The 25,464-nt window shown below is 42.4% G+C and overlaps 2 protein-coding genes across 5 annotated transcripts; one reads left to right on the top strand and one right to left on the bottom strand.

The window, feature by feature from the left end:
- Positions 1–9,481: 9,481 nt before the first annotated feature.
- On the bottom strand, positions 9,482–12,165 carry LOC119619594 (putative uncharacterized protein SERTAD4-AS1). Of its 2 annotated transcripts, XR_005236075.2 has the most exons (4): positions 11,598–12,165; positions 10,636–11,424; positions 10,136–10,216; positions 9,482–9,705 (listed from the first exon to the last, which is right to left on the bottom strand). XR_005236075.2 is itself a non-coding variant. In XM_037985597.2 (3 exons), the coding sequence occupies exons 1-3, from the start codon at positions 11,827–11,829 to the stop codon at positions 9,689–9,691; spliced, it is 330 nt and encodes a 109-aa protein (XP_037841525.2). In that variant the 5' UTR covers positions 11,830–12,161; the 3' UTR covers positions 9,482–9,688. The 2 variants fall into 2 exon arrangements, 1 of the variants encoding a protein (XP_037841525.2); XM_037985597.2 differs by lacking the exon at positions 10,636–11,424 and having other exon boundaries at positions 11,598–12,161.
- SERTAD4 (SERTA domain containing 4) lies at positions 10,846–24,139 on the top strand. Of its 3 annotated transcripts, none has more exons than XM_007988558.3 (4): positions 10,846–10,949; positions 15,923–16,114; positions 17,460–17,575; positions 19,559–24,139. In XM_007988558.3, exons 2-4 carry the CDS (start codon positions 15,940–15,942, stop codon positions 20,336–20,338), a joined length of 1,071 nt encoding a protein of 356 aa, XP_007986749.2. In that variant the 5' UTR covers positions 10,846–10,949; positions 15,923–15,939; the 3' UTR covers positions 20,339–24,139. The 3 variants fall into 3 exon arrangements, with proteins under 3 accessions (XP_007986749.2, XP_007986748.2, XP_007986750.2); XM_007988557.3 differs by lacking the exon at positions 10,846–10,949 and adding an exon at positions 12,310–12,714; XM_007988559.3 differs by lacking the exon at positions 10,846–10,949 and adding an exon at positions 14,833–15,442.
- The last annotated feature ends 1,325 nt before the right edge of the window (positions 24,140–25,464 follow it).

Raw genomic sequence — 25,464 nt, 5'->3', positions numbered from 1 at the left:
CATTAAACAATTAAATTGTCAGAGATGAATTCTGTGCATGTGTGTGCAGAGCTTGCCTGTGTGTGCAGGATGTGTAATTTCCCGCTCAGGTGATGTCTGCTGCAGGTTGTCTTTCTCTCTCTTTCTCTCTCTGTCCCTCTCCCACCCCAATTGTATGCTTTTCCCTTTACATTGTTGAAAATAAATATATCTTCCTGATGGTATAAGCAGTTTTTGTTACAAACTTTGATATGCCTACACATTTTATACTACACAGAGAGTAGTAATATAAAATGAAATGTTCAAAAATTAATTTGTCTCCAGGTATTTCTCTGCCAGAACATGATTCCTTAGTTCCCCTCTCCTGACACTAGTTATTGATACAGTCAGTTTGCTCTACATGCATTCTAAACATGGATGTTATATCAAAAAACTCTAAACCAAGTCCAGGCTAATGCCTACAAATAGGAAGAATGATGAGCAAATGCTGTTTCCCTTATATATTCATCCTAATTAGGAATTTATGCCTTCATAATACTGGCTTACTTACCCCAGTTCCCTATTGTAAAGTGTTTGACCTAGGAAAATCAATGCTTGTGACAAGTACACACATTTCACTTAAACCAAGTAATAATTATTGTAGTCAAGAAAAAGCACACTACCTAAAATAAATTTAATTATATTTAATACATATAATTAGTGCCACACTTAAATCTCTATACTTTCTTATATAGCTCATATGTTTACTTAATTGGAATATATTCTTGCCCTTGTCAATTACCAAAACTTTTCTTTGAGGTTTTTATAATCTTTTTAAAATGCTAAAAACAAAATAGACTAGCTATACACTAAGATGAAAAGACTTTTAGAAATTCCACATGTATAAAGTGAAGGGGCCAGGTGCAGTGGCTCACATCTGTAATCCCAATTCCTTGGGAGTCCAAGGAGGTAGGATTACTTGAGACCAGGAGTTTAAGGTTACATGAGCTATGATCCCACCATTACATTCCAGCCCAGGTGACACAGTGAGACCCTATCTCTAAAAAATAATTACAAATTTTAAAAAATAAGGTGAAGAGTAAGCTTGAGAAAATACTCCAATATCTACAAATCCTCCAGTTCCTAAGAAAACCATGTTGGATTAATTCTCTATGTGCCAGTGTGACTATTAGTCACTTAATAAATGCTCCTTGATTGTGATGACATTGCAGTATCATGAATATAACCCATGAACGAATATTGAGCTTCATAAAATGTTTAGCCTATCTTTTTTATAACAATATGCAGAAGGGGCAAATAGAGAAGGAAAGGACTCTTCAAATCAGATTGTAAGTAGCTTCAGTTTCTCTAAAGACTGCCCATTTTTTGGCTCTTGTTTTCTTTGGCTTATGGTATGGTTCGACTATGTCCCTCTGAATCTTAAGATGAAATGTGACTCTCATTGTTGGGAATAGGACAGATTCCTCATGAATCTGGTGCCATCCTCATGGTAATGAGTGAGTTCTCAGTCTGTGAATTCGCACGAGAGCTAGTTATTGAAAAGAGCCTGGCACCCCTCCCCTCTCTCGTTTCCTTTCTCTCTATGTGATACAGTCTCCTCTTTTGCCTTCCACCATGATTGTAAGCTCCCTGAGTCCGTCACCAGAAGCAGATGCTGGCACTATGCTTCCTGTACAGCCTACAGAACTGTGAGCCAAATAAACCTCTCTTCTTCATAAATTACCCAGTCACAGGTATCCCTTCATAGCAACACAAACGGACAAACACAGCATATATATATATATATATATATTTTTTTTTTTTTTTTTTTTTGAGACAGAGTCTTGCTGTGTCGCCCAGACTGGAGTGCAGTGGCATGATCTGGGTTCACTGCAAGCTCCGCCTCCCAGGTTCACGCCATTCTGCCTCAGCCTCCCGAGTAGCTGGGTCTACAGGCGCCCACCTCCATGCCCGGCTAATTTTTTGTATTTTTAGGAGAGACGGAGTTTCACTGTGTTAGCCAGAATGGTCTTGATCTCCTGACCTCGTCATCTGCCTGCCTTGGCCTCCCAAAGTGCTGGGATTACAGGCGTGAGCCACTCTGCCTGCCCTATTTTTTTTTTAACAGATTGACCCTAATATGATTTTTGGAACCTCCTCCTGTTGCATGGCCAGTTATATTTAGGCGTAAGCTGGGGTACACTGCTGTCCAGCTGTGGGGGCCCTCATACAGCCCTGCACAGCCTCTCCCAGGCCTCACCAAAATCTGCCTTCAGGTTTTGGATGAAATACTCGACTTCTTCAGTCATTCATACTTCTGAATTTGTGTTCTGGCGCCATGCGGACCCATGTGTTTAGGTTTCTGGTCAACAAAAAACTGTACAGACCCTTACTGCCAAAGGAAGGAAGAGGATAAATGAGGAACATTCTTCTTGGAAGAAGAAAAGGAAAAGGGAACAAAGAAAGGTAATACTCCCAGAAGATAGATGTGTCACCATTTTTCTTATTTACTTACTATCTCAGTTCATTGTGTAAAAAGTTTGAACTCCCCCACCTCCAATACACATACATACCCCACACACTCTTTTGCCATCTTTTGCTTAAATAACTTCCTTCCACTTTCTGTGCTTTCCCTCCAATAGCAATGCCATCTTCCTTAATATAACTATTTTTAAAGTTGGCTTTGACTCATCCAGTGCCCTCATGCCTGGAGCATTCTGTTCTCTTACCTGTGGAACTCATGAATGTTATTCCTTAACCCACAAGAAGGTTCTCTTCCTCCTCCCCTCTGGTTATCCAGGTCCCATCCAAGTTTCATCCCTAACTTAGGTCCCATATTCTCCCTGAAGACTTGGGATGAATATTGAGGTTGATGTACACATGATTGCCACACTCTTTTTATTATTACTATTATTGTTCCTAATATAGAGAGGGGAGTCTCACTATGTTCTATGTTACCCAGGTTGGTCTTGAACTCCTGGACTGAAGCAATTTCCCCGCCTTGGCTTCCTAAAGTATTGGGATTACAGGTGTGAGCCACGGTGCCCAGCAGGCTACCATACTCTTTTAGCTAATACAATATTAATAGCATTAAAAGTATTTCAACTGAAAAATTTTAATTGAAAAAGTTACCAAGGATGTTAGAATGACATCTCTTTACAAATAATTGGTATGGGCCAGGGCCAGGTGTGGTGGCTCATACCTGTAATCCCAGCACTTTGGACCAGCACTTTGGGAGCAGGAGGATCACTGGAATCCAGGAGTTTGAGACCAGGCTAGGAAACAAAGCAAGACCTCCATCTTTACAAAAAATTTAAAAAACAGCCAGGAGTTGTGGTTTGTGTGTGTGTAGTCCCAGCTACTTAGGAGGCTGAGGCGGGAGGATTGCTTGAGCCAAGGAGTTCAAAGCTGCAGTGAGTTTTGATCACTCTATTGCATTCTAGCCTGGGCCACAGAGTGACACCTTAACTCTAATTTTTTTTCAATTAAAAAAGGATTGATATGTTTACTGTAAACCACTCCTACCTATTTATTAATATAGGTTTTCCAAAATAGTACCTTGAGCAAGGGACTCTCTCTATATATATGTACACATACATATATAAATATATAGTGATTTCCATTCAGAAATAATACTCATTAGCTTGTATTACATCTGAAATCATGTCATTAGTTATTAATTGCTTTGATTAAAGCTTTTATAGCATTATGAGACTCCTTTTAAAATACAAATGTCCCTGAGAGAGATAACACTCCAAGCTCATTGTCAATGATTTACGTCTTTTCAGGAATTATTGCAGGATTCTTTGTGAAATATCAAATCACTTTCCACCTGTGATGGCAAATAAGTAAATGCAACCACATGAGGAAGCCCAGCACATAACTACTTCTGTATCATGATATCAGGGCAGTTGGAAGAGACTGCCTGCTACCCAAACTCCACCATCACTTCTCAAATTTTTTATTTTAAATTTTAGCCACAAGGGTCTTTGTATACTATTAAATACAGATATTCCTGAAAGAAGTCACACATTAAGCCCAAAATGGTTTTTTTCCATTTCTGAACAAATGCATTTATCAGATTCTTCAAGATGCTGACCCAAACCCTTTACTGTTTAATTCTCTGAAATGTCTTCAATAATTTTATGAAGTCCTAAGAGATGTTTATTGAAATAATCACAAATTTTTGTAATTTCCTCCAATATTATGTCCACACCTAGAATGGAATATTCAGCTAACTAGTGGACATCCCTGTCTACACTTCATCCTCAAAATACCCAGAACCAACACATGCTATTCTCTTCATACCTGCTTCTCATTTGTTATGGGTTTACTTAGCCACACAGTAGTAGTAACGTCACTCAAGTAATAATGTCAGAGGCATCTTTCCTTCTTCTCTTCCCCGCAGTCAGTGATTATATCCTGAGGATTCCAACTCAGCGATACCTCACACTTGAAAGGGCTCTCATTCAGAGGCCCCGTGTTTCATGCAGACCTGCACTTTTCCTCCCTACACTGCCAAAAGTGCTTCTTACTCACAATGCCCAGCACCGCTCCCCACTGCACGTTACTTTTCCTAAAGCTCAGCTTCAATCATATCATTCTCCAGTTTGAAAACTTTAATGTTCCCCACTGCTTTTTAAATTCAGATCAAACTCATCTTGCTTTTCAGTGTATATTATGATACACTGAATTATGTATATTCATAATACAATATTAATAGCATAATATATTATGATACACTGTGTTATGTAATATACACTGTCTTATCATACACTATATTACGATACACTTTTACTTTCATGTACCCACTAGTTAACCAGAACACTCACTCCTCTCAAATATTCCCTTTGCTTTCCAGCCTACGTGGCTTTCCTCCAATTGTTTCCTCCACATTTCACCCATTCCCCATTTCCAGCCATTGAGAGCTACCTATCTTCAAGGTCAACTTCAGGTTTTACTTTCTTCACTACATCTTTCTGGCTCTCCCAGCTGGATGTGATCATCTCATTGTGGAATTCCCATGGCCATTGCTGTGTCCCGACTTACTAAATAGTGCCATCATGTCTATGCTTGTCTTATGCTACTCACTGTATTGACAACCCATAAGTCTAGGAATAGTGTCTTATTAATCTCTACTTCACCTGCAGTGCCTAGATCAATTCTTGCATGTAAAATGCACATAATTATTAGAGTATTTCTGAATGAGTTTTGAAGGAGGATAAGAAAGAAAGTGGAGGAACTCTGAAAGGGTAGCTATGCCAAGAAATGATATCCTAGGCTCCTAGAGAGTAATTTTACACACTTTGTCATCTTGTATAAGACTGTAACTTAGCACAAGCATCTTGGCAATGATGAAAATCTGTGCTGGGGACAAGGCAGGCTGGTCCAGAGCACCAGCATCCACAGGAATCAAATCTAGTACTGGGACTCTCAGGCAGGGAGGGCAGCATGAAACCACTGGGTCCTGGGAATCTTGGTAGTATCTTCAGGTCCTGGAAGGCTGCTGGGCAGATGGCAGCTCTAGGCCAGAGGATTCTGGGAGACAAATGAGGTAATAAAACTGACTGCCTGTTTCACCATTCTACATACACTAGATTAGACTAGCACTATTTTAGCCTTGTTTGGGTTCTGTATATACGTGAAACTGTCAGTCAGTTGTCCAATCAATCATTATATATTTATTGAGTGCTTCCAGTATGCCAAGTACTTGCACTGTGCTAGTTGCTGAAGAGATGGGAGCTAATAAAAAAAGACAAAAATCCCTGCCTTTATGGACATTACTTTCTAGTGGAAGAAGAGAAGTAATAAATTGAACATATGCATAAAAGATTAGAAAGTGATCTTTATTTTATTCTCTGGATGAAAATCAAGCAGGCTATAAAGGTGAAGTGTTAGAATTTCACGCATAGTGGTCAGGGCTTATTAAGAAGATGATACTTGAGCTGGGATGTGGAAGAGGTGAACATGTATCTGTGCAGCTATCTGAGGAAAGAGCACAATAGGAAGAGGGAATAGCCAGTGCAAATGTCCCAAGGAAAGCAAGGTTGGCTGTCAGAGGGACAGAAAGGAGACCAGAGTGGCTGGAGTGGTTGGAGGCAGAGTGAGATTAGAGAAATAAAGAGAGACTTCTAGTCTTTGTAGGCTATTGCAAGAACATGGCTTTTACTTTGAAATGGGGAGCTCTAGGAAGAGCCTTGGCAAAAATTGACACCATTGCTATTGACCTGAGATTGAAATGGAGACAGGGTCAAAGATGGAAAGCAGGGAGACCAGTTAGGAGGCCATTGTCACATCCCAGGCAGAAGATCATGATGAAAGCGTGGACCACAATGGTGGTGGTAGAGATATTGAGAAGTGATCACAGTCAAGAAAAAAAAATTCTTTTTGAGACAGAGTCTCACTCTGTTGCCCAGGCTGGAGTGCAGTGGCGTGATCTCGGCTCACTGCAATCTTCACCTCCCGGGTTCAAAGGATTCTCCAGACTCAGCCTCCCAAGTAGCTGGGACTACAGGCATGTGCCACCATGCCTGGCTACTTTTTTTTGTACTTTTAGTAGAATGGGGTTTCACCATGTTAGCCAAGATGGTCTCGCTCTCCTGACCTCGTGATTCACCCACCTCGGACTCCCAAAGTGCTGGGATTGCAGGCATGAGCCACTGCACCTGGCCGAGTCAAGAAAAATTTTAAAGGTAGCTTCTCAAGGACTTTCTGATGTATTAGATAGAGGAGATGAAGGAAAAGAAATCAATGATGACTCTAAGGATTTTTGTCAGAGCAAGTAGAAAAATACTGTTGTTTATTGATGGAGACTATTAAAGGTGGCATAGATTGGGAAAGCAGAGATAATAGGGGTTGAGTTTGGGGTCTGTAAAGCTTGTGATACCCATTAGGCATCTACACACAGTCTAAGAGTCAGGAGAGAGCCTGGGCTAGAGATATGAATTTGGGAGTCATCAGAATACAGAGAGTATTTGAAGGCAAGAGACTAGATGAGACCCACAAGAAAGTGGCTGTAGAGAAGAGACAAGGTGCAAGGACTGAGCTTGAGGCAACCCAACATCCAGAGGTCCTAGATAAGAGGGGGAACCAGCAAAGGAGACTGAGAAGGAACAACCAGTGAGGCAGGTGGCAAACCAGGTGGGTGTGTTGTCCCAGGAGCCAGGATACAGGCATTTGAAGGAGGAGGGAGTGGGCACCTGGGTCAAATGCTGCTTAAGGGTCAAGTTAGATGCAAAATGGCCTTTGGATTTAACAGCGTGGAGGTCATTGGTGACATTGACCAGAACAGTTTCAATGGAGTGATCGGATAAGAAAGCCTCAGTGGAAAAGGCTTGAGAATAGAAGAGGAATTGGGTGCAGATGCTTCTTTTTCACCATAAAAAATGGTTTGTTTTTTGTTTTGTTTTGTTTTGTTTTTTAGACGGATTCTTGCTCTGTCACACCCTGGCTGGAGTACAGTGGTGCGATCTCGGCTCACTGCAGCCTCTGCCTCCTGAGTTCAAGCTATTCTCCTGCCTCAGCCTCCCGAGTAGCTGGGATTACAGGCGCCTGCCACCACACCTGGCTAATTGTTTTGTATTTTTAGTAGAGACGGGGTTTCACTGTGTTGGTCAGGCTGGCCTCGAACTCCTGACCTCAGGTGATCCACTCACCTTGGCCTCCCAAACTGCTGGAATTACAGGCGTGAGCCACCGCACCCAGCCAAAAATGGTCTATTTTTTTTTTTTTTTTTTTTTTGAGACGGAGTCTTGCTCTGTATCCCGGGTTGGACTGCAGTGGCCGGATCTCAGCTCACTGCAAGCTCCGCCTCCCGGGTTTACGCCATTCTCCTGCCTCAGCCTCCGGAGTAGCTGGGACTACAGGCGCCCGCCACCTCGCCCGGCTAGTTTTTTGTATTTTTAGTAGAGACGGGGTTTCACCGTGTTAGCCAGGATGGTCTCGATCTCCTGACCTCGTGATCCGCCCGTCTCGGCCTCCCAAAGTGCTGGGATTACAGGCTTGAGCCACCGCGCCCGGCCGGTCTATTTTTTTAAAGCCAGTAATTTTAACTTTCAATTAACCCAAATGGGAATTGTATCCACAGCAATCTGAATAAGTCAAATTTTACTTGTGAAATCTCCCTATCAGACAATTGACAAAAAGGTTTTGTGAAATGGGTTTCAGCAATTTTAAGTCTGAAAGTCTATTTGTTAAACAAAGGAAAACCACCACTGCCTTCAGTAAATCTGCAGCTCAAAGTATTATAAGTTTTATAATCAAACTTCTATTTGGAACTTCACACACACACACGCACACACACACACACACCAAAATGATGACATCATAGTTCTCAATTAAATATTGTACCTCATTATAAATAACATTTACGCATTCCAAATATTTCATTATTGATTTATAGTTAGTTCTTTTTTCATGCTATAGCTACCACATACTCACCTTAAATTTGTAATGAGGTTTCTCATTCCATAGACATTTGTCTGCCTCTTGTACTTGTAGACACAGGTTCATGTTGTCAACAGTTGGGTATTGAATCTCAAAAAACATTAAGCTTGGGATTAAAAGTAGGGCAGGGAAAGCTGTCAGTAAAACATGCTAACCTAATATATCTGATGAGGACAAGGTCTAGTTCATACTCAGAACGGCAAGGATGCTGTGAAGTACAATGATTTGATACTTGTGATATTTTGTTGTAACATTAAAGCCAAGAGTCTTCTCCACCCAATGGCAATGCCAGTTTCCCAGAAGGCTCATTTCTCAGAGCCAAAGCTCCAAAGATACCAGTGCACCCATGCTGATAACTTAGTCTCATGTTATTTCTCAATTTTATGCTTAATTTGCTCCTTTTGGTTTTATGTATTTTGACACAGCCAAGTGTATGTGGGGATTTCCCCATAGTCCTTTAAATGCTATAAAACTTTAATATAGGGAGATAAAAACCATAATAAGCCATGCCTCCAAGCCCTCACATTTTGTTCTTTGAGTTTGACAATAACCAGTTTTAGATATTTGGAAATTTGGATTTCTACATACTTGCACTGCTTTAAACGCCCTTGTGCCTTTCCTAACCCTCCTCTCCCACCCAAATGAAAATTATATTCTACTCTTAACCTGGACATGCAACTTCCATTGACTGCACAAAATGGCATCTTTACAATTCTTAAATTATCATCATAATGGCCTACATCATGCATGAGCCAATGCAATTTAATATAGTTCAGAATAAAGCCAAGATGGATGCCCAATTCCCAATTTTAGGCATGCAACCCTGGAACGTCTTTTGGAAAAAGTGAAATAATGCTCTTGGTAGGCTGTTGGGTTCGTCTGTTTTCAGCATAATTGCCATCTCTCAGCTTCCTAATACCTTTAAAACCTCTGAGAGTCTTTAATGTACAAAGTTCAACAGAAACACCTTCAAAACAGATTAGTTCTAATTATGTTTAATATTGGTTTGCTACTTTATTGAATAAACTACATTTGCTTTAAAAAAAAAAAAAAAGGAAATTCACTTAACTGCATGTCAGTCACCCAAGTTTTAAGTGTACAAATGAAATGGAAAACATTTATTACACAAATTTAATTACAATTCTAAGAAATAAACATGCAAATTAGATAGAGTTCAATTTGCAGATGCTAATCCTCATCCTTGATCTTGTTCCTTCTTCCCTTGATTTTCAGTCTGTGCGTCTTCTTGATTCCTAGGGTGCCAGGCAGCCAGAGGTTTGGTTTTTCACAGTCGGAGGATCACTGTTTTAAAGAAGTGTTATATTTAGCACATCTGGCATAGTGGCAGTAAACAAACATTATAGTCTTTGTAACACTTTTGTGCAGGTGCCTTCTCCCGATTTTATTAGGTCTATGCCTTCCAAGCCTCTGCCTTCATTACACCTAAAATGACCCATCTCGGCTATGGAGGGGTCCCTCGACAGAAGTTATGAATTAATGTTTTTAAAAAATAAACTCTGATTGAGGCCACTATAGGAGAAAATTACTATTTGCAAAAATTCTGATTCCAAGGCTTAAATTACATTCTCTTCAGCAAGGACAATCTCTTGTATTACTTTTTATTTCCTGGAGGTTTTCCCTGGAGGCTCCCCACCCAGAAAGAGTTGCCAATTCAAGTTGCAGCAGGACCAAGGTTGCTTCTTTTTTTTTTTTTTTTTTTTTTTATACGTACGCAGCTCAGGAGGGAAACGGGCGGGGGCGGCGAGGGAGAGTAACTGGTCCTGCAAAGACATCTGTTTCTCATCTCCGTTTGCTGTGGCAAAGGAGAAGAAAGTCTTTTGCAAACGGTGGGAAAGGCACAGATTTTTTTTTTAATCACACGCACACACAACAACAACAAAACTAAACCAAATTTTAAAAGACAAGACATCTCGGAAGGTTGCAGTGTGAATACATTATTCGGCTGGAGCCGAGCCCCCAGGGTTAGGGCGGGAGCCGGAGAGCGCGTGGGGTCTGGGCTGCGGGCTGGAGCTGGGCCCGCGTGTCCCCGGGCACCGGGAAGGGAGGGGAGGAGAAGGAGGAGGGAGGGCGGGAAGGAGGGAAGGAGGGAGGGGGCGGGCTGGGGTGGGGGTGCGGGAAAGGCGCCCCGTGTGCAGCCTGAGGAGCGGCGGCGGCGGCGGGAGCAGAGGGAGGGAGGGAGAGCGGGCGCGCTTGTCATGTTCCCTCTCTCACCCTGGGGGCATCCTGCAGAACCTCTCCTCGGAAATCCACGGGGAAATGGCAAACAGGATTGACGGGTTTCACACGCTGCTCGCTAGACAGAGCCGCTCATTACCATAACCGTCTGCAGCGACGGCGGCGCAGCGCCCGAGTCGCGGCGGCGGGACCTGCCGGGACCCTCGCCCGCCGCGCACCCGCAGTCACCGCCGAGCGGGCCGCCGGGCCGGGACCCGTGAGTGTGCACCGGCAGCCGGGCTGGCGCCGAGCCCAGAGCGGACCAGCAGCGGCTCAAGCGCTGCGGCCGCTGCCTCCCCGCTGACCCCGCGGTAAGAGCCGGGCTGGGCGCGGGCCGCGGGGGCGGGAGAGGGCCGGGCCGGGTGGAGAGGGAGGGCCGGGCCGGGTGGAGGGCGAGGGCCCCCCGGGGCTCCTGCCCGCTCAGACGGGCACCCACGCGGCCTCCCGCGCGCCCTCTTGGCACCAGGGCTGCGCCGAGGTCACCGAGTGGACTCGCAGCGGCCGGAGCGGGGTCGGGGCGGCGTGGGGGCCAAGGCACAGCTGGGCGCGGAGGCGGCGCGGGCTTTTCCCTGGGCTAGCGTGCGCCGCGGCGCCTTCACCAGGGCGGGAACCGCCGCCTCCTCTAGGGCTGCTCGGGCTGCCACCCGCGCGCACCGAGACAACTCCAGGGGCGGGTGGGGTCAGAAGCTCTGGTGAGACCTCAGGGTCCTCGGTGGTCGCTTAATCCCTCATCCTAGGAGACGGGGGTCAGTAGGAGGGGTTCCCCCAGGTCCGGATGCCGCGGCGCTTGGCAGGTGGGGAGAGAGGGATTGTGGATGTCAGGAGCGCGCGTTTGCAAGAAAAAGGAATTGATGCAGTAGCTGACACCTTCTGTCCCCCACCACCTCCGCCCCCGCACCCTCCTCCCAGGCAGCAGAGCCGCGCTGCGGGCGGCGGCGGCTCCTCTGTCCTCAGCTCACCTCCCCGGCGGGCTGAGGCTGCTGCCCGCCTGGTCCACGCCTCCGCCTCTCTCTTCCCTTCCTCCCCTCCAGCCTCTTCGGCCCTAGCAACTTTCCGAGTGCCCAGCTGCGGTCGCAGAAGCAGGGAAGAGGCGTCCTCGCCGCCAGGTCCCATGGGCGCAGGGCGCTCCTGCGGCCGGGGGCTTCCAGCGGGTTTGGCCGGCAAGGGAGGGAGGGAGGGCCGGGCCGGCATCTGCTGCGGGCTGGAGCGCGGGGGCCCGGGCCAGCCCAGCCAGAGCCCTGCCAGCCGCCGTGAGTCATTTCCTTGGAATCCTACCTTTGGTGTTTATTTCCCTTAGAAGGAAACTTGGTTGAAAAAAAAAAAAAAAGGATAAGACATAAAGAATAATAATAGCTCTTATTCTTCCGAAGAGGCACACGGCTCCGGCACCGTAGAAAGACAACTTGCCTTTGTTCCCGGACACTTGGGGTGTTGTTTACTTTCTCCTGCGGCCAGCGGCCGACTGGGAGCTGCTGGCTACCCCGGGAGGGGCTGAGGGCTGCGGCACCGACACCCCGGGGGTGTGTCTGTGCGGGAGACAGAATGTGGTTGGTGGCTGCCGCCCGCCTTCAAGAGGTCGGCCCTCCAAACCTCAGACCCCCCCCCCCCCCGCCCCGCCGCCAACACACACACACACCTTGGGCACCGGGGCTTGGACATCGGAGCACCCCTTCGTGCTCTTTAAGCCCACCCAGCACCTGCAGCCCCAACCACAGGACCCAGCTTCAAGCTCTTGACCTCGTGGGGCTGCAGCTGAGAAATGTACTTCCCAGGGCAGACAGGTGTACTGCAGGGACCGGCAGAAAAGCGACATCTGTCTGTTTAGAAGGGTTGAAGGATTTTGTTCCGCCCATCCAGTGCCTTCCACTACCACCACCAGGAGCCGGACAAGCTATTGAGATCATTTTAGGACAATGTGGAGGTCAGGGGCTTGATGCCATTTAAGACTGGCAGCATCGATCGAGGGTGGAAATAGCCCTTTACTTCCCTGCTTTCCAGTGCTGGAATCAGACTGCTAACTGCTGTAATGATCTTAATCAAATGCTCTCCAGTTTTCAATGACAGATGGAAGAAGAGGTGAGCGAAGATCCAAGGTGCCGCTGAATTCATAGCTATCCTGTTTTGTGTGCCAGCCACTCCTATTAGCATCATAATTGCTTTGAGGAAAGAATAAGCACAACTCATCTGGAAAAAAAACAAATTGTGTAGAAATGTCTGGTAACTTTACTATGAACATTTGCTGGAAAAGCTTGGCATTCTAGCCCTCAGCCTTCTGGGGATGCTGGACATGTCATTCCACTACAGCCACCCGGGTGTCAAAACAGACATTCAGGAACCTGAGGATGAAGGGTTAGGGCTTGTTTTTTTTTTTTTTTTTTTTTTTAAATCTTTTAAACCCATGCATAGGCAAAACACACTCTAACACCCTCCTGTTGAATCCACCACCTCAGATGTTAGAAAATAAATTTTGTCATAATGTATATCCTTTTATTTGTTTAATATTAATAGAACATGAATTTGTGGACTTGAACTGCTGACATCAGTAGCAGAATTATAATATAAATCTCATCAGACTGAGAATTATGACAGTTTAGATCTCTACATATAATATGAAGACAGATTCATGTTAAGCATTTGTGCTTAATGCTGCCGTGTCCAATTTTTCATGAACATTCAACTTGCCTTCTTAATTTGTTAACATCCAGTGTAAGTTTTAAATAGACTAGGAAGACTCAATTGCAAAATCTCCTCCCTGCTCCCAAATAATCCCAGTTCATTCACGTTTTATTCAGATTTACATAAATCACTTGCAGAACTCAGCCTCTCTAGTTTAGGGTTTTGTGTGTAACAGTTTTCAATTTACAGAAGAAAAACTTACTAAAATTAGATATTGTGAACAAAAAAATAGCCAAGATAAATACTGTTATGCCATGTTTCCAGTTCACATGCATAATAGCATCTCATATGCTGGAAATAATGCTAACAAATAGAACACTGAAATCCCTAACAACCAAAAAACTCCTACCAAAAAGTTATTAAAATATAAACAAACTCTGACAAACATAAAACAGCACAGGGCCCATATAATGTCCTATTAAACAAAAGTAATTTGCTGCCAGGGGCCTGCAAATGTTTTTCTTTCTTAAGGGGCATAAGTTTGTCAACTTGCTTTTGTTTACATGAAATAAAATTCTGCATAGACAAAAGCCTTGGATCTTATTCCCATGATCTAACACAAAAGTGAGTGTAAACTTCAAACTAGAAAATGTTGATTCTCTCAATAAGAAAGGGCTGCTGACTGTTGAAAAGCTGTAATTCATGTGCTCTTGGCAATAGTATTTCCTGATATGATTGTCTCTTAGAATCGTTTAAGAGACTGGGCCATTTCATGAGAGTCTTCCAGGGAATAAATCATCATGAAGTTTGATACCCTACTTGGATGTGGAGTTTGAGAAGTGATGGACAGAAGGGCTTAATTTGTTAAATCAGTGTAGGCTAAATTTCTTTGTTGATGACTCAAAGATAAAAATAAATGACATGTCCCATCGTTTCTTTATAAAGATTTAATCAAACCTTTATTTTGCCCACGTGTCTTAAGGTTTACTAATAAGTCCTTACTGATGTCTCTTTGGAGGGCGTCTTAAAAGAGAAAGGGGAAGTGTTTTAGCAGCCCAAACCAGCTGAGTCCTAATTCTCTCCACTGACCTGTACACCTTCCCTGTCTGTCAAAAGGTCTTGCTTCATTATTCTGTGTGGTTGGGACAGAATTTGAGACCTCAGAGAGAAGACTGGGTGAAAGGTAGAGTCATTGCTGCCAAGAACTGCTCTTTTAGCCAGAAGGATATTGTCACTTTAATGATGCTGTTTTGCCTTACCCTGGTGTTTTTCCTCCTTTTCCTTGGAAGTGGACCCCTGTTATAGCATGTAGGTAATAGTCTCCCATGAGACAATGATAGATTCCTAGTCTTTCCCAAAAACATTACAAGCTGTATAATTTGGAAAAGAAAGCAAGAACTGGGCCCTTAGTTTATATATGAAAAACAATCAATCTTCAGAAAGCAAGCCTGGCATCACTTGTGTGACAGTTCTTGAAACCACAAAATCAGATAGTGGGGGCTGGGGTCTCGTAAAGGGATTGGCAGTTAAGGAGGCACTGAGGCTGTGCTACTGTCACCACTGGTCTATGGCTGCTAGGTCTTTTTACCTTCATATCAGACTCTTCTATCCCTTGAACTTACTCTTGACCCTACCTTGAGAGCTGCAAAGGGCCAAGTGAAGACACAGAGCCCCCATGAAAGCGGCCCCACTGCTTGAGCTATAGAGGGGCCCAGGAAGCCTCACAGAGCAGAGGCTTCCATCTCCCTGCAGGCCCAAGGGAGAAGGGCGTGAACTGGAGAGAAGGGCAGTGATGTGTTGCCTCTTGGAAAGTTCCTGCTCTGTGTCTGGGCTTTGCAGTGTAAAGAGTTGTTGGCTGCCTCTGGCCCCAGAGCCTGGCTCCTGTTTAATATTCTGCCTGCTCCGTTGATGTTGTGCTTGGCTCCTGTGGGACTGCAACTCACGGCTTGAAACTGGAGCCAATTTTCTGTCTTCATCTCGCAGTGTTTTGACTGGAGGCAGATCCAGTTCAGGCCGATCAGGGCTGGTGGAAACAACTACCAAGTGTCTCTCTGTCTGCTTTGCTTTGGGAGAAGAAAGTGGAGGGAGCCCCAGCATGTTGTAGAGGAACTGGCCTGCAGAAACAAGAGGAGGAGGGTGCAGGGGGCAGCGGAACAGACTGAACCTCAGAACATCAGTTGGAATTACGGTGGATATTTCTGCTTCCCCTGCCCTTTTCTTTTGATTGATTAGTGGATTTCATCAAAGGAGACTCCCGGGGGGATTGACTGGAAAATTGATTTTGCCTTATTAATAGAAAGGAAGAGCAAGGGTTTTGGCTTCTTAGCGGTACATTTTCTTTGGAAGGTCAGGAGGAAAATGTGTTTAGGAGGCAAAGCAGCTGTCTAGAAGAAGGCTGAGGGGAATCTGAGAACAATAAGAAATGAGGTTTTAAAGATCCGCCCATGAAATGCAGATTGCTGAACACAGAGGCTGAGCTAATAGCAGCTAGAGAGTTTGCTGAGGTTTTCTTTGAAAAAATAATAAAATGTTTCAGGGTGAAGGGGAGGGCCAAGAAGTAAAAGTTTCCCAAAGCAAAGAAATGAAGATGCCAAGGCCGTCCCTTGGCTTGCTCTTGATTAGGGCTGTTTTCTTCATTCTTGTTTTTTTTTTTTTCTTTTCTTTTCAGATCTGAGACTGTCAGAGATGACTCTGGTTCTGTCCATGAATAGATTCTGCGAGCCCATTGTCTCGGAAGGAGCTGCTGAAATTGCTGGGTACCAAACACTATGGGAGGCTGACAGCTACGGAGGCCCAAGCCCCCCAGGGCCAGCACAGGCTCCTTTGCAGGGAGACCGGGGAGCTGGTCCCCCGCTGGCAGGTATTTCCCTTGACCCCCCCCCCCCCCGCCCCGCTCCTTGCTGCCCTTTGCAGTCAGCCTGGTGGGCAGGAGGTGGTGTCTGGAGTGCCCCTCTGAGCCAGGAAAGCTAAAGCTCCAAGGACTTCCCGGGCTGCTGTGCACCTCTCATAAGTGAGTCCAGAGCTCCAGAGAGAGGACCAAAGGTGATATTTAAATTGCATTCAAACCTGTGTCTACCCATGCTGCTGCTTGAATTATATTCTGTATTTTTAAGAGGGCCAAACCAGATATTGAAACTCTGAGTTTGGGTTTTGGTTTTCTGCCCTGTGGAACTATATGGTTCTCTCACAACTATGAAAGCTCTGGTGGGCTCAACAATGACACCTTTATCCCATGAGATATAAAGGAATCGGCACTTTGGGCCAGCAGCTATGTGTCTCTTTTCTTTATTAACCCATTTATGCTCAGTGTTCCATTATTGGAACGCTAAGCTTGTGGAAGTTATTTCTATCCTGCTGTTCAAGGTCATCACCAAGGTCTGACTTCACACACAAAAAATTTGCAACCTCTGGCATAAATGGGTTAAGCACACAACTGGCTTTGGGATTGTAGGAAAAAATTTAGAGCCAAGAAAATAAAAATATGTTCTTCCTGATTCTTTCTTCTTATGGTTTAAGTTCCTTTGGATTTTTGTGCAGTATTAGCTATTTTTTAAAATAAACTAAAATATAAAACAAGTACTCAATGAAGTCTGTTTTGCTAAAAAAGATTAAAAACTGTGGTCTTCATGGTTGGCATACTACGTTTTGAAGAGTGAAAAGGACATTAATACCCAAAATTTTAATTCAAATTTTAAAAATTTGAATTTTGCATTTTGAAAAAAAGGAATGTTATAATTCCAATATGCAGATAACCATTTGTTCACTAACCTAAAGCCAATAATATTTTAAAGTTGTTTGGTTATCAGTGGTTACAGTTAAAGATGTATGCATTTGAACAGTGGTGCTATGTTGTCATAGGTTTAATTAAACAATTTAAATAAATACTAATATATTTTAGAGAAATTACACTCCTCCCCTTTATGAATATTGCAGTTTCCTTTTTCATAGATTTAAGATTCTGCGTATTTATTAAATGCTAAAGTATGTGATTTTCCTCTATAATTGCCTAGAAATCTTTTCCTAGCCTGGGTCACAGGATTCCATATGATAGCAACTATTAAGACAAATGTTTATTTTTAATCACCACATGTTCAGACAAATATGCAGCCAAGTTATCATCTAGAAGGACAGGAAACGAAAGTATTTTGTTTGGAGAACCTCTGGCAAACCGCATGTCATTTGTCATATCTGATTTATTACCACAGGATCACATTACAGGGGAACTTCAAATCCTCTAACAACATCCAAGATCGCATACTTTAAGAGGAAGTATGTGGAAGAAGAGGATTTTCACCCACCACTCAGCAGCTGTAGCCATAAAGTATGTTTTTTTTTTAATAGTCATTATTTTTATTAAGAGTTTAAGATACTTAGTAACAGTTGCTTGATCCACTTCCAGGAATTAAATTGTTTCACCCAAGCAATGAAAATGAGCCACTTCTCAGTGGAGCCTCATTAATCGTTGTCACTTTTTTGGGTCCTGTGTTATTTTTCACAAGTACTTGAAGAAAAAGCTGGCAAGAGCTGTTCTACCCAGAAATGTCAAAATTATGTAATCCAAGGAATTTTTTTAACATATGATTTAATATTTCTCAGACTGCGTTTCGGGTTATGGTTCTTCCGTACTTTTGTGTGTGGGGAAATGCTTGTTCTTTCCTGTGGTGTTCTCCCCAGTCTAAGTTCTGGCTCCTGCAGCCAATGTTACTTCTGTGTGTGTCCACATGGGGGTGGTTACGCAGAGCTTTTCCTGACCTTTTGTGGGTAGACTCACCATCCTTGAATGTGTGTATGCAAGTAGAAATATGCACTTCCCTGGACATTGGTTACATATAAGTTGTTGAAAAATATACTTCATTTCCGAGAAAAGACCAAAGCTAACTTTTTTGTAGGTATAGTTAAAAAAAAAAAAAAAAAAAAAACAAGATGGGGAAATTGCATAGAATTATGAAACTGGGCACCTAAACTTTTGAAATATCAGTTCGTTTTTCTTTAGAGTTACCTTCCTTCAATAACTATCTGCTGATTTAATTGAGGCAGGTATAACTGCAGACCATAGTTGTCTGAAATGCAGAGAGGATTTTCAATTCGTCTTCCTCTCTGTCTTCTCTTGTCTTCCCCCTCTGCCACCTCATCCTTTAGATGTTGCTTTTACCTTGCTCATGAAAAGACAGCAGAATGCATTGGTAGGTACTGGGCTTTTCCCTGCATGTGTAGTCCCTGCCTTTGGTCAGTATGGGCTGGTTTAGTTCACAGCTCCTCAGGTTATGCTGCCAGTTTGCTTTTTTGATGACCTGGAATAGCTGGTCCCCCGGACACAAGCAGTTTATTTCCTTTTTAGTTTCTGTGTTGTGGTTGTAGCAGTTTCCCAGTTGCTACTGGATTTGTACCAACCATCACATAGTGATAGTGTCACACAGCTCAGGAGTGAGCCCTCTCAGTTCCTCTCAGCATCTTGTCTCCCACTCAGCTCCACAAGGAAGCCTACTTTGGTCCTTCAACTGACAGATTCTGTCAGGGCCTGAGCCTCGTTCATTATTGTGTCCTCTTATCAAGCAAGGATAATTGCAAGTATGAAACACAAAGGATTAAAAGAGGGACAGTATTAAAAGCCAAATCTCATGCTCCTTGATGGCTAGACCAGGGTTTGAAGCACATTCATTGTGACTTGCATTTTGACATCATTTTAAAAACACGTATTGATGTATAATATATGGGTTATGTGTCTGTGTGTATGTGTATTTGTATAGACACACATAAAAAAGTACAAGTATCACAGTACAGCTTGATGAATTTCATGAGGTGAACATATCCATATAACTAACATCCAGGTCAAGAACCAAAACATAACCAGCAACCAGAATCCTCCTTGTGCCTGCTTTTAACACTACCCTTTGCCCCACTCACCCCAACTCTGAAAGTACCTCCTCTCCTGACTTCTAATAGCTTAGATTAGTTTTGTGTTTCAGCATCTTCCTTACTGGGCCATAATAGATCAAACCACCTGAACTGTCCCTCCTGAGGTCTGCACTGTGGCTTGATTCCCTAGTGCTTGACCATACCAGTGAATCAGGAAGTGGGTGGGCACTCCAGCCAAGTGACAAAAGGGAACATCGGCAGAATGGGGGACAGCCTTTCTAAATGAACCTTGGGGAACAAGACCACAACAAGCCCAGACCCAGACAGTGCCAAGAAAGAAGTATGCTATGATGGTGTTTTCTTATAGTCCATTTTCTAAGCTTTCTCTCTTCCTTTTTTGTTTTTTTGTTTTGTTTTGTTTTGTTCTGGTTTTGGTTTTGGTTTGTAGACCATCTCAATTTTTGAGGAACGAGCCCACATCCTTTATATGTCCTTAGAAAAGCTAAAGTTTATCGATGATCCTGAAGTATACCTCCGAAGATCTGTCCTTATAAACAATTTGATGAAAAGGATCCATGGAGAAATTATCATGCAGAATAACTGGTGCTTCCCTGCCTGCTCTTTCAATGGCACCTCTGCCCAAGAGTGGTTTATGGCTCAAGACTGCCCTTACCGAAAACGACCACGGATGGCCAAAGAGGAATGTGAAAAGTTTCATGCCTGCTGCTTTTACCAAGAATGTGGTGGCCACTACCTAAATGTACCCCTTTCTGTCAATGCTAATGTTGGAAGTGCCTCCACTGCTGCCTCCTCTCCCTCCATCTCTTCTTCCTCCTCATCCTCCTCTTCCTCTCCCCCTTTGTCTTTACCAAGTTGTTCCCACCAGGTGGATTTCGATGTAGGCAGTGCACCTGTTTACAAGAGTGATGGCCAGATACCTGCCAATGAAATCTTTGTCACTAATGTCAGATCACTTGGTGTTCAGGAAAAGGCCAAATTAAATGAGGAGAAAGCAAATAATGACACCAACAGAGATGGTGGCCCCCTCAGCCATGAACCTGTGGGAAATGACCTTGCTTTTGAGTGCAAAGGCCAATTTTATGATTATTTTGAGACCGGATATAATGAAAGAAACAATGTAAATGAATCTTGGAAGAAGTCCTTACGGAAAAAGGAGGCTTCACCACCAAGTAACAAACTGTGCTGCAGCAAAGGAAGTAAAATATAAGCCATCTTCTCACCGAACTTTGAAGCATGCACAGCATGATCAGTTAGCTCTCATAAATTTTATTTTGAATGGATTTTGTACAACTGATAAAATTATGCCATGAACATGCCGTGTCGTTTTAACGCCTGGAGAGCAGATTGCATAAAACATCTGTATAGTAGGCATCAGCGAGCTTCTTATAAATGTGGTGATTTTTACCAAGGAAACGATTGACTTAATGCTTAAAAGTATATCATAGTTTTCTGACAGAAAAGACCAGTAGATTAGATTGGGGGGCAATGTGCCCTTGCAATATTTCCATTGCCCCCCAAGGAGCCTGTCACTAGCTAAGAAATTTCTACATGTTTGCCAATTAATTAGGGAGTTATTTGGTAAGCAAATCAGTATAACCAGCAAAGATACCTGCTTCTTCTATATGATATAATTTTGTTTTTAAATAAAAGACTGAAGACAGGGAGCTAGATGAAATGGCTTAATGGTGCTGTTAAGTATTTGTACCTAACAGTCTTGCGTGACAGATGAAAATAGGATGTAACATAATGAAACACACCTGTCTAGGGGTGGCAATCAACAGTCTTACACAGAGAGGGTATTCCCTGCAAGCTTCTGGCTTGCCTGTGATGGGTGATGAGGCTTTTAGAGAGGTGTTATACAGGGCGATTTTTGGTGCCTTACTTTATCTTAATTTTTGCCAATGTGAAAATTAAGGATAAATCAGAGTTACAGCAGGGATTTAACAAACAGGAAAAAAAAAAAAAAAAAAAGCACAGGGTGGATCAATATGGTTTGGAAACTGTTAACTTTGAACTATTGTGTTCAACTTTTGATTCGACATCTCTATTCTTCCTTTATTTTTGATGCCCAATTGCTTTTGGATTTGGCATTTTTTCAATAGGGATGGAGGAAATGAGAGAGCTGTTAGAAAGCAGCACGGGCTGCTCGAGCTTTTCTATGGCAACTGTCTGTTGCTGGGGTTTGGGTTTTCTGGGTTTTGGGTTGTTTTGTTTTGTTTTCTTGTCCAATGAAGTTCACGAACCAGTGGCATGCATTATACTTTTCTCTGTTTTGCATCATTTCACTTGTTTAGATTATAAAAGCATGTGGGTTTTTATATATGAACTTTGCTGTTGATTAAGAAGCACAATGTTATAAATGATGTGGTGATCATTAAGGTTTATCTTAAAGAATGTAAAGACTTTAGTTTTTTGAAAGTTATTTTGGAGAAATGGGACTTAATTTATAATAGTTACTATGTATTTGGTCTACATTTTCCAAATAATATCTTCAATTTGTACATTTGAAAAGTGCTCAGAGTGGCCCTCCTACCATCCTTCCTTCCACTCCAGCCAACTCTTCCTGCCATTCCAGTTTCCAGGTTTACTAATTGACTTGGACCTGTTTAAACAATACTTCACAGAAACCAAATGCCAAATGGAGGAAATAAGTAAACCCTCCCAGTTTCTCCAAGATAAAGCTTTTTTATTATTGCTATTAATATTAAATATAGGTCTCATTCATACAGTGTATGAGTAGGATCATTTGGACAATTGTCCACAAGGACCAATTTTTAAAACATTTTCTTGCGTTATAGCTAAATACTCTAGTAATGTTTTGTCCTTTATTTTCAACATTTGATAAACATTTGATGTTCAAAACTTAGCAAATAGATGCTTGTATATGAATGTGTTGTAATAAAGTGAGGTTTTCTTGATATATATTTATTAAAATGATAAAAATTCGTTAAGATTTTTAAAAATTTTAATGGCTATTGGCTATGTTTCTCTTTTCCATTATTCTCTCTCCTTTAAAAAACTCAAAACATCTAGGAACTGTAATGGATAGTGGCCACACAGGAGTTTTCTAAATTAAAGAGTATTTTAAAATGCCAATCTGACAGGTGTTTTAGAATGATCCTAGTTTGTAAGTTTAAGTTTCTGTTGATTAAGAAGCACAATATTAATAGATGATGTGGTGATCAATAAGGTTATGTCTGAAAGAATGTAAAGATTTTCCTTTCTGGAGTGTGTCTGAAAAAAATTGTATAGCATGAAGCCGTAAATACTGAATCTTAGCTGATTGCATTATGAAATGTCGAACTGTGAAGATGACCCATATGTAAACGGTTATAACAACTACAGATTATTGCTGGTAGCATTCCATACAATTGTGTATTAATGTTCTTAGGAGCTAATATTTGATAAAGGGGGAAAGCTAGTTAAAAACTAATTTGTCAAATGTAGCATTCTTATTACGAGTGTAATATCTCATGGAGATTTAAATATGAACGAAAAGATTTATCCTTCTGCTTTTTAAAGGCCCCAGCATTACTAGGTAGTGTTTTTCTTGATGGCCAAAGCTGTAAAATGACAAAGTTGATGATTTTCAGCAGCACTCACCTGAGCTGTGAGCGCCGGCACCTGTTCGGTAGAACCCACTAGAATCACTTCTCTGCAGGATAAGTGATGCCTTTGAATCCAGCAGAATAAAAATCTGTTCTTTTTAGTCATCGTCAAGTTTTTGTTTCCAGGATATTTCTAGCATCACAAAAAAATTGTCTTCACCAAAAACTAATTCCGAAACACCCATCCAAACTACAAAAATTCTCTTGTTAGTAGGTGAGAGTGCTAGGACTTCCTGTGTTCACCTCCCATGCACCCAGAATTGTCTTTTATGCATGAGATATTCCAGTAGATTTTCCTAGAGTGGCCAGGACACCCTTCATAGTAAGTTAAATCCCTTAGCTGGATTCTATAGTTTTATCTTGAGCAACTTGGAAAAGCTAAGACATCCTCCACCCACACTGCTGTCTACCCGCCTGGAAGCAGCACCTTCTCTCATTGCTGTGCTGTGCTTTAAGGAAAACCTGATATGACAGAATCAAGACTATTAAAAGATAAATGAAGGGAAACCTTCATTTAAGAAAGTGGCCTTGCTCCCCAAGAGTGCCTTTAATTGCTATTCCCCTAGGCATCTGGGTGCATATCATTAATGAAATCATTAACCTTTGTCTCTGGTCCTTCCTTTCTAAAAATGGCAGATTATAGAAGGTGGTCTGGCAAAGGGATTTTCAAAGGGCAAAAGTCTCATCATCATCTTTCCACTCAAAATCCTATTATTCTATACTTCACTTTGCAGGGGTCCTAGGGACAGGATTGCAGGGACAGGGGACATGGGAGGAAGAGAGAAAAATTCAAAACCAGCAGATGCCACTATCTGGCAATGAATTGAGAATTAGGGTAAAGCATCTTTGGCATGATCTTTTATTAAGACAACAAAAATGTTAGAACATTTTACATGCTACTTTGTTAAATGGTGCAGCAAGTGAATGAAAGTATTTATTTTTAGAGCTCACAGTTAACTCCATCGAGACATGGCTATCCATCCCTCCAGTTATGAACTTGTATTACAGCTCCACTTGGTGACTTCCTTTCTGTGTATCAGGAGCAGAGCAGAGGACAACTTGTAGAAGACATGACCATTAAGAGACATGAACTTCACAACAAATATAAGACAAGGATTTCTATGTGATGCAGCTAGGTTTTTATATCCTTCTAACAAATGGTGAGCAGGAGACTTTTTTTTGGAAATAATTAGTTGTGAAATTCCATTTTTCTGACAGCCCCTTACATTTGAAGTTATTTCATTTGTAGTTAAGGTTATCACACCCCTGCCAATTTTGCTAGATCTTTTCAGAGACAAGCATTCAGCATGGCATTAGTAATGGTGGTTTAAACTAGATGCAGAACTGTCCCATGAAGAGAAGAATGATATCAGTATTTAAATAATAAAAGAAGAGACAATGTATGGTTTGTAGTGATTCATTTTAAGATTGCTGTGTTTTGATTCTGTGGTTTAAAATAAATGCATTAAGGATCTTTTAAGTTACTACAAGATGCCTCTGTTGCTTTCTTAGCTATAGTGCCTAAGCAAGGTATATTCTCTTGACATGGCTAAAACATCTCAATTTTATGTGATACAGCTACACGACCAGGGGTGAAAGAGTTACTAGTTTGGAGATTATTTCCCAGCCCTGGGTACCTGCCATATTTGAGCTGGGAGAACTCACTTAGGAAAAGCACTTGCAAAGATGTAAGTTATGAACACTTGAATCTCGCATCCTGCCATAAAGTGCATCAGCAAGTGAGTTTAATAAAACATGCTGTTTAAAATAGTCTGTAATTTCCTGTTTCTGCATTTCCCTTCAGTATCTGTGACAGGCTGAAGAACGATGACTAAACGAAGGGAATTTACACAAGCTAGTCTGGTGGTGTTTGCAAACCATCGCCATGAGCTTCATCTTCTTTGGTAAACAATCCACTGGTGGGCTGTCTATGGTTGGTTTCTTTTCCTTGTTGTTGATCCAATTTGTTCATTTTGAAAATGCAAACTACTTATTCACAGCGTGCAAACACCTGCTTTTGACCACAATGAAACTGATAGAATGTATGGGGATGTATTAGTGGTTTCTCATGAAATTTCTTATATTTCTCAACCCCATTTTTATGACTCTTCTCTTGATTTAAAAATATAAAAATGTGATAAAATCTTGTTGGGAGGACCTACATGTAAAAGAACTTGCAGAGATGTAAGTTATGATCTTGCTTTCTGCCAAGATCTCCAAGACAATAGGCAAATATCAGAATTTTGGGAGAAAGGGATCTAACATACCTTAGTCTTGTGCTGCACAGACCAGCCTGGCCTTCAGCAGGCATTACCTCTATCCAGATCTTTCAATGGAAGCAGCTGAGTCCAGGCATCAGGCATGTGATTCTCCACTGCCTCCTCTGGTCAGTACACACGTGCTTCAGATACCCTCTAAAGTGACTGCAATGAACTAAGCTCAGATGTGGTAAGACCCTGGTATCCTCTCAATCAAGAGATGAGTAGATCTCTCTGAAATATACTTGGCACAGCACGCAGATATCTATACCATCTTCAAAACTCACAACATCCCTGTGTGCACAATAAGGAAAAGATCAAGAATGACAGGCTATGCAAGGGATTTAGGCAAAAGGTTAGGGAGTTGATGTCTGGTCCAGTATGCTGAAGGAAGTCTGAAAAATACAGTGCTCCCCGTACACTGCGGAGTGAATACACTCTCTTTAAGGAAAAGTCTAAAGACTGCA

This window comes from Chlorocebus sabaeus, chromosome 25, assembly GCF_047675955.1.
Source record: "Chlorocebus sabaeus isolate Y175 chromosome 25, mChlSab1.0.hap1, whole genome shotgun sequence".
Classification (NCBI taxonomy): domain Eukaryota; kingdom Metazoa; phylum Chordata; class Mammalia; order Primates; family Cercopithecidae; genus Chlorocebus; species Chlorocebus sabaeus.
Note: the sequence above shows the minus strand (reverse complement) of the source record. Positions and strands in the feature narration are given on the sequence as shown.

Bases quoted from the DNA above. Each gene is read 5' to 3' on its own strand.
- LOC119619594 (XM_037985597.2), bottom strand. From the start codon at position 11,829: ATGCCGGCCCGGCCCTCCCTCCCTCCCTTGCCGGCCAAACCCGCTGGA. The intron at 10,217-11,597 runs GTGAGCTGAGGA...CCTTTGCCACAG, and splicing joins AGCCTCAGCCCGCCGGGGAG to CAAACGGAGATGAGAAACAG.
- SERTAD4 (XM_007988557.3), top strand. The intron at 16,115-17,459 runs GTATTTCCCTTG...TTATTACCACAG, and splicing joins AGCTGGTCCCCCGCTGGCAG to GATCACATTACAGGGGAACT. The intron at 17,576-19,558 runs GTATGTTTTTTT...TTTGGTTTGTAG, and splicing joins TCAGCAGCTGTAGCCATAAA to ACCATCTCAATTTTTGAGGA.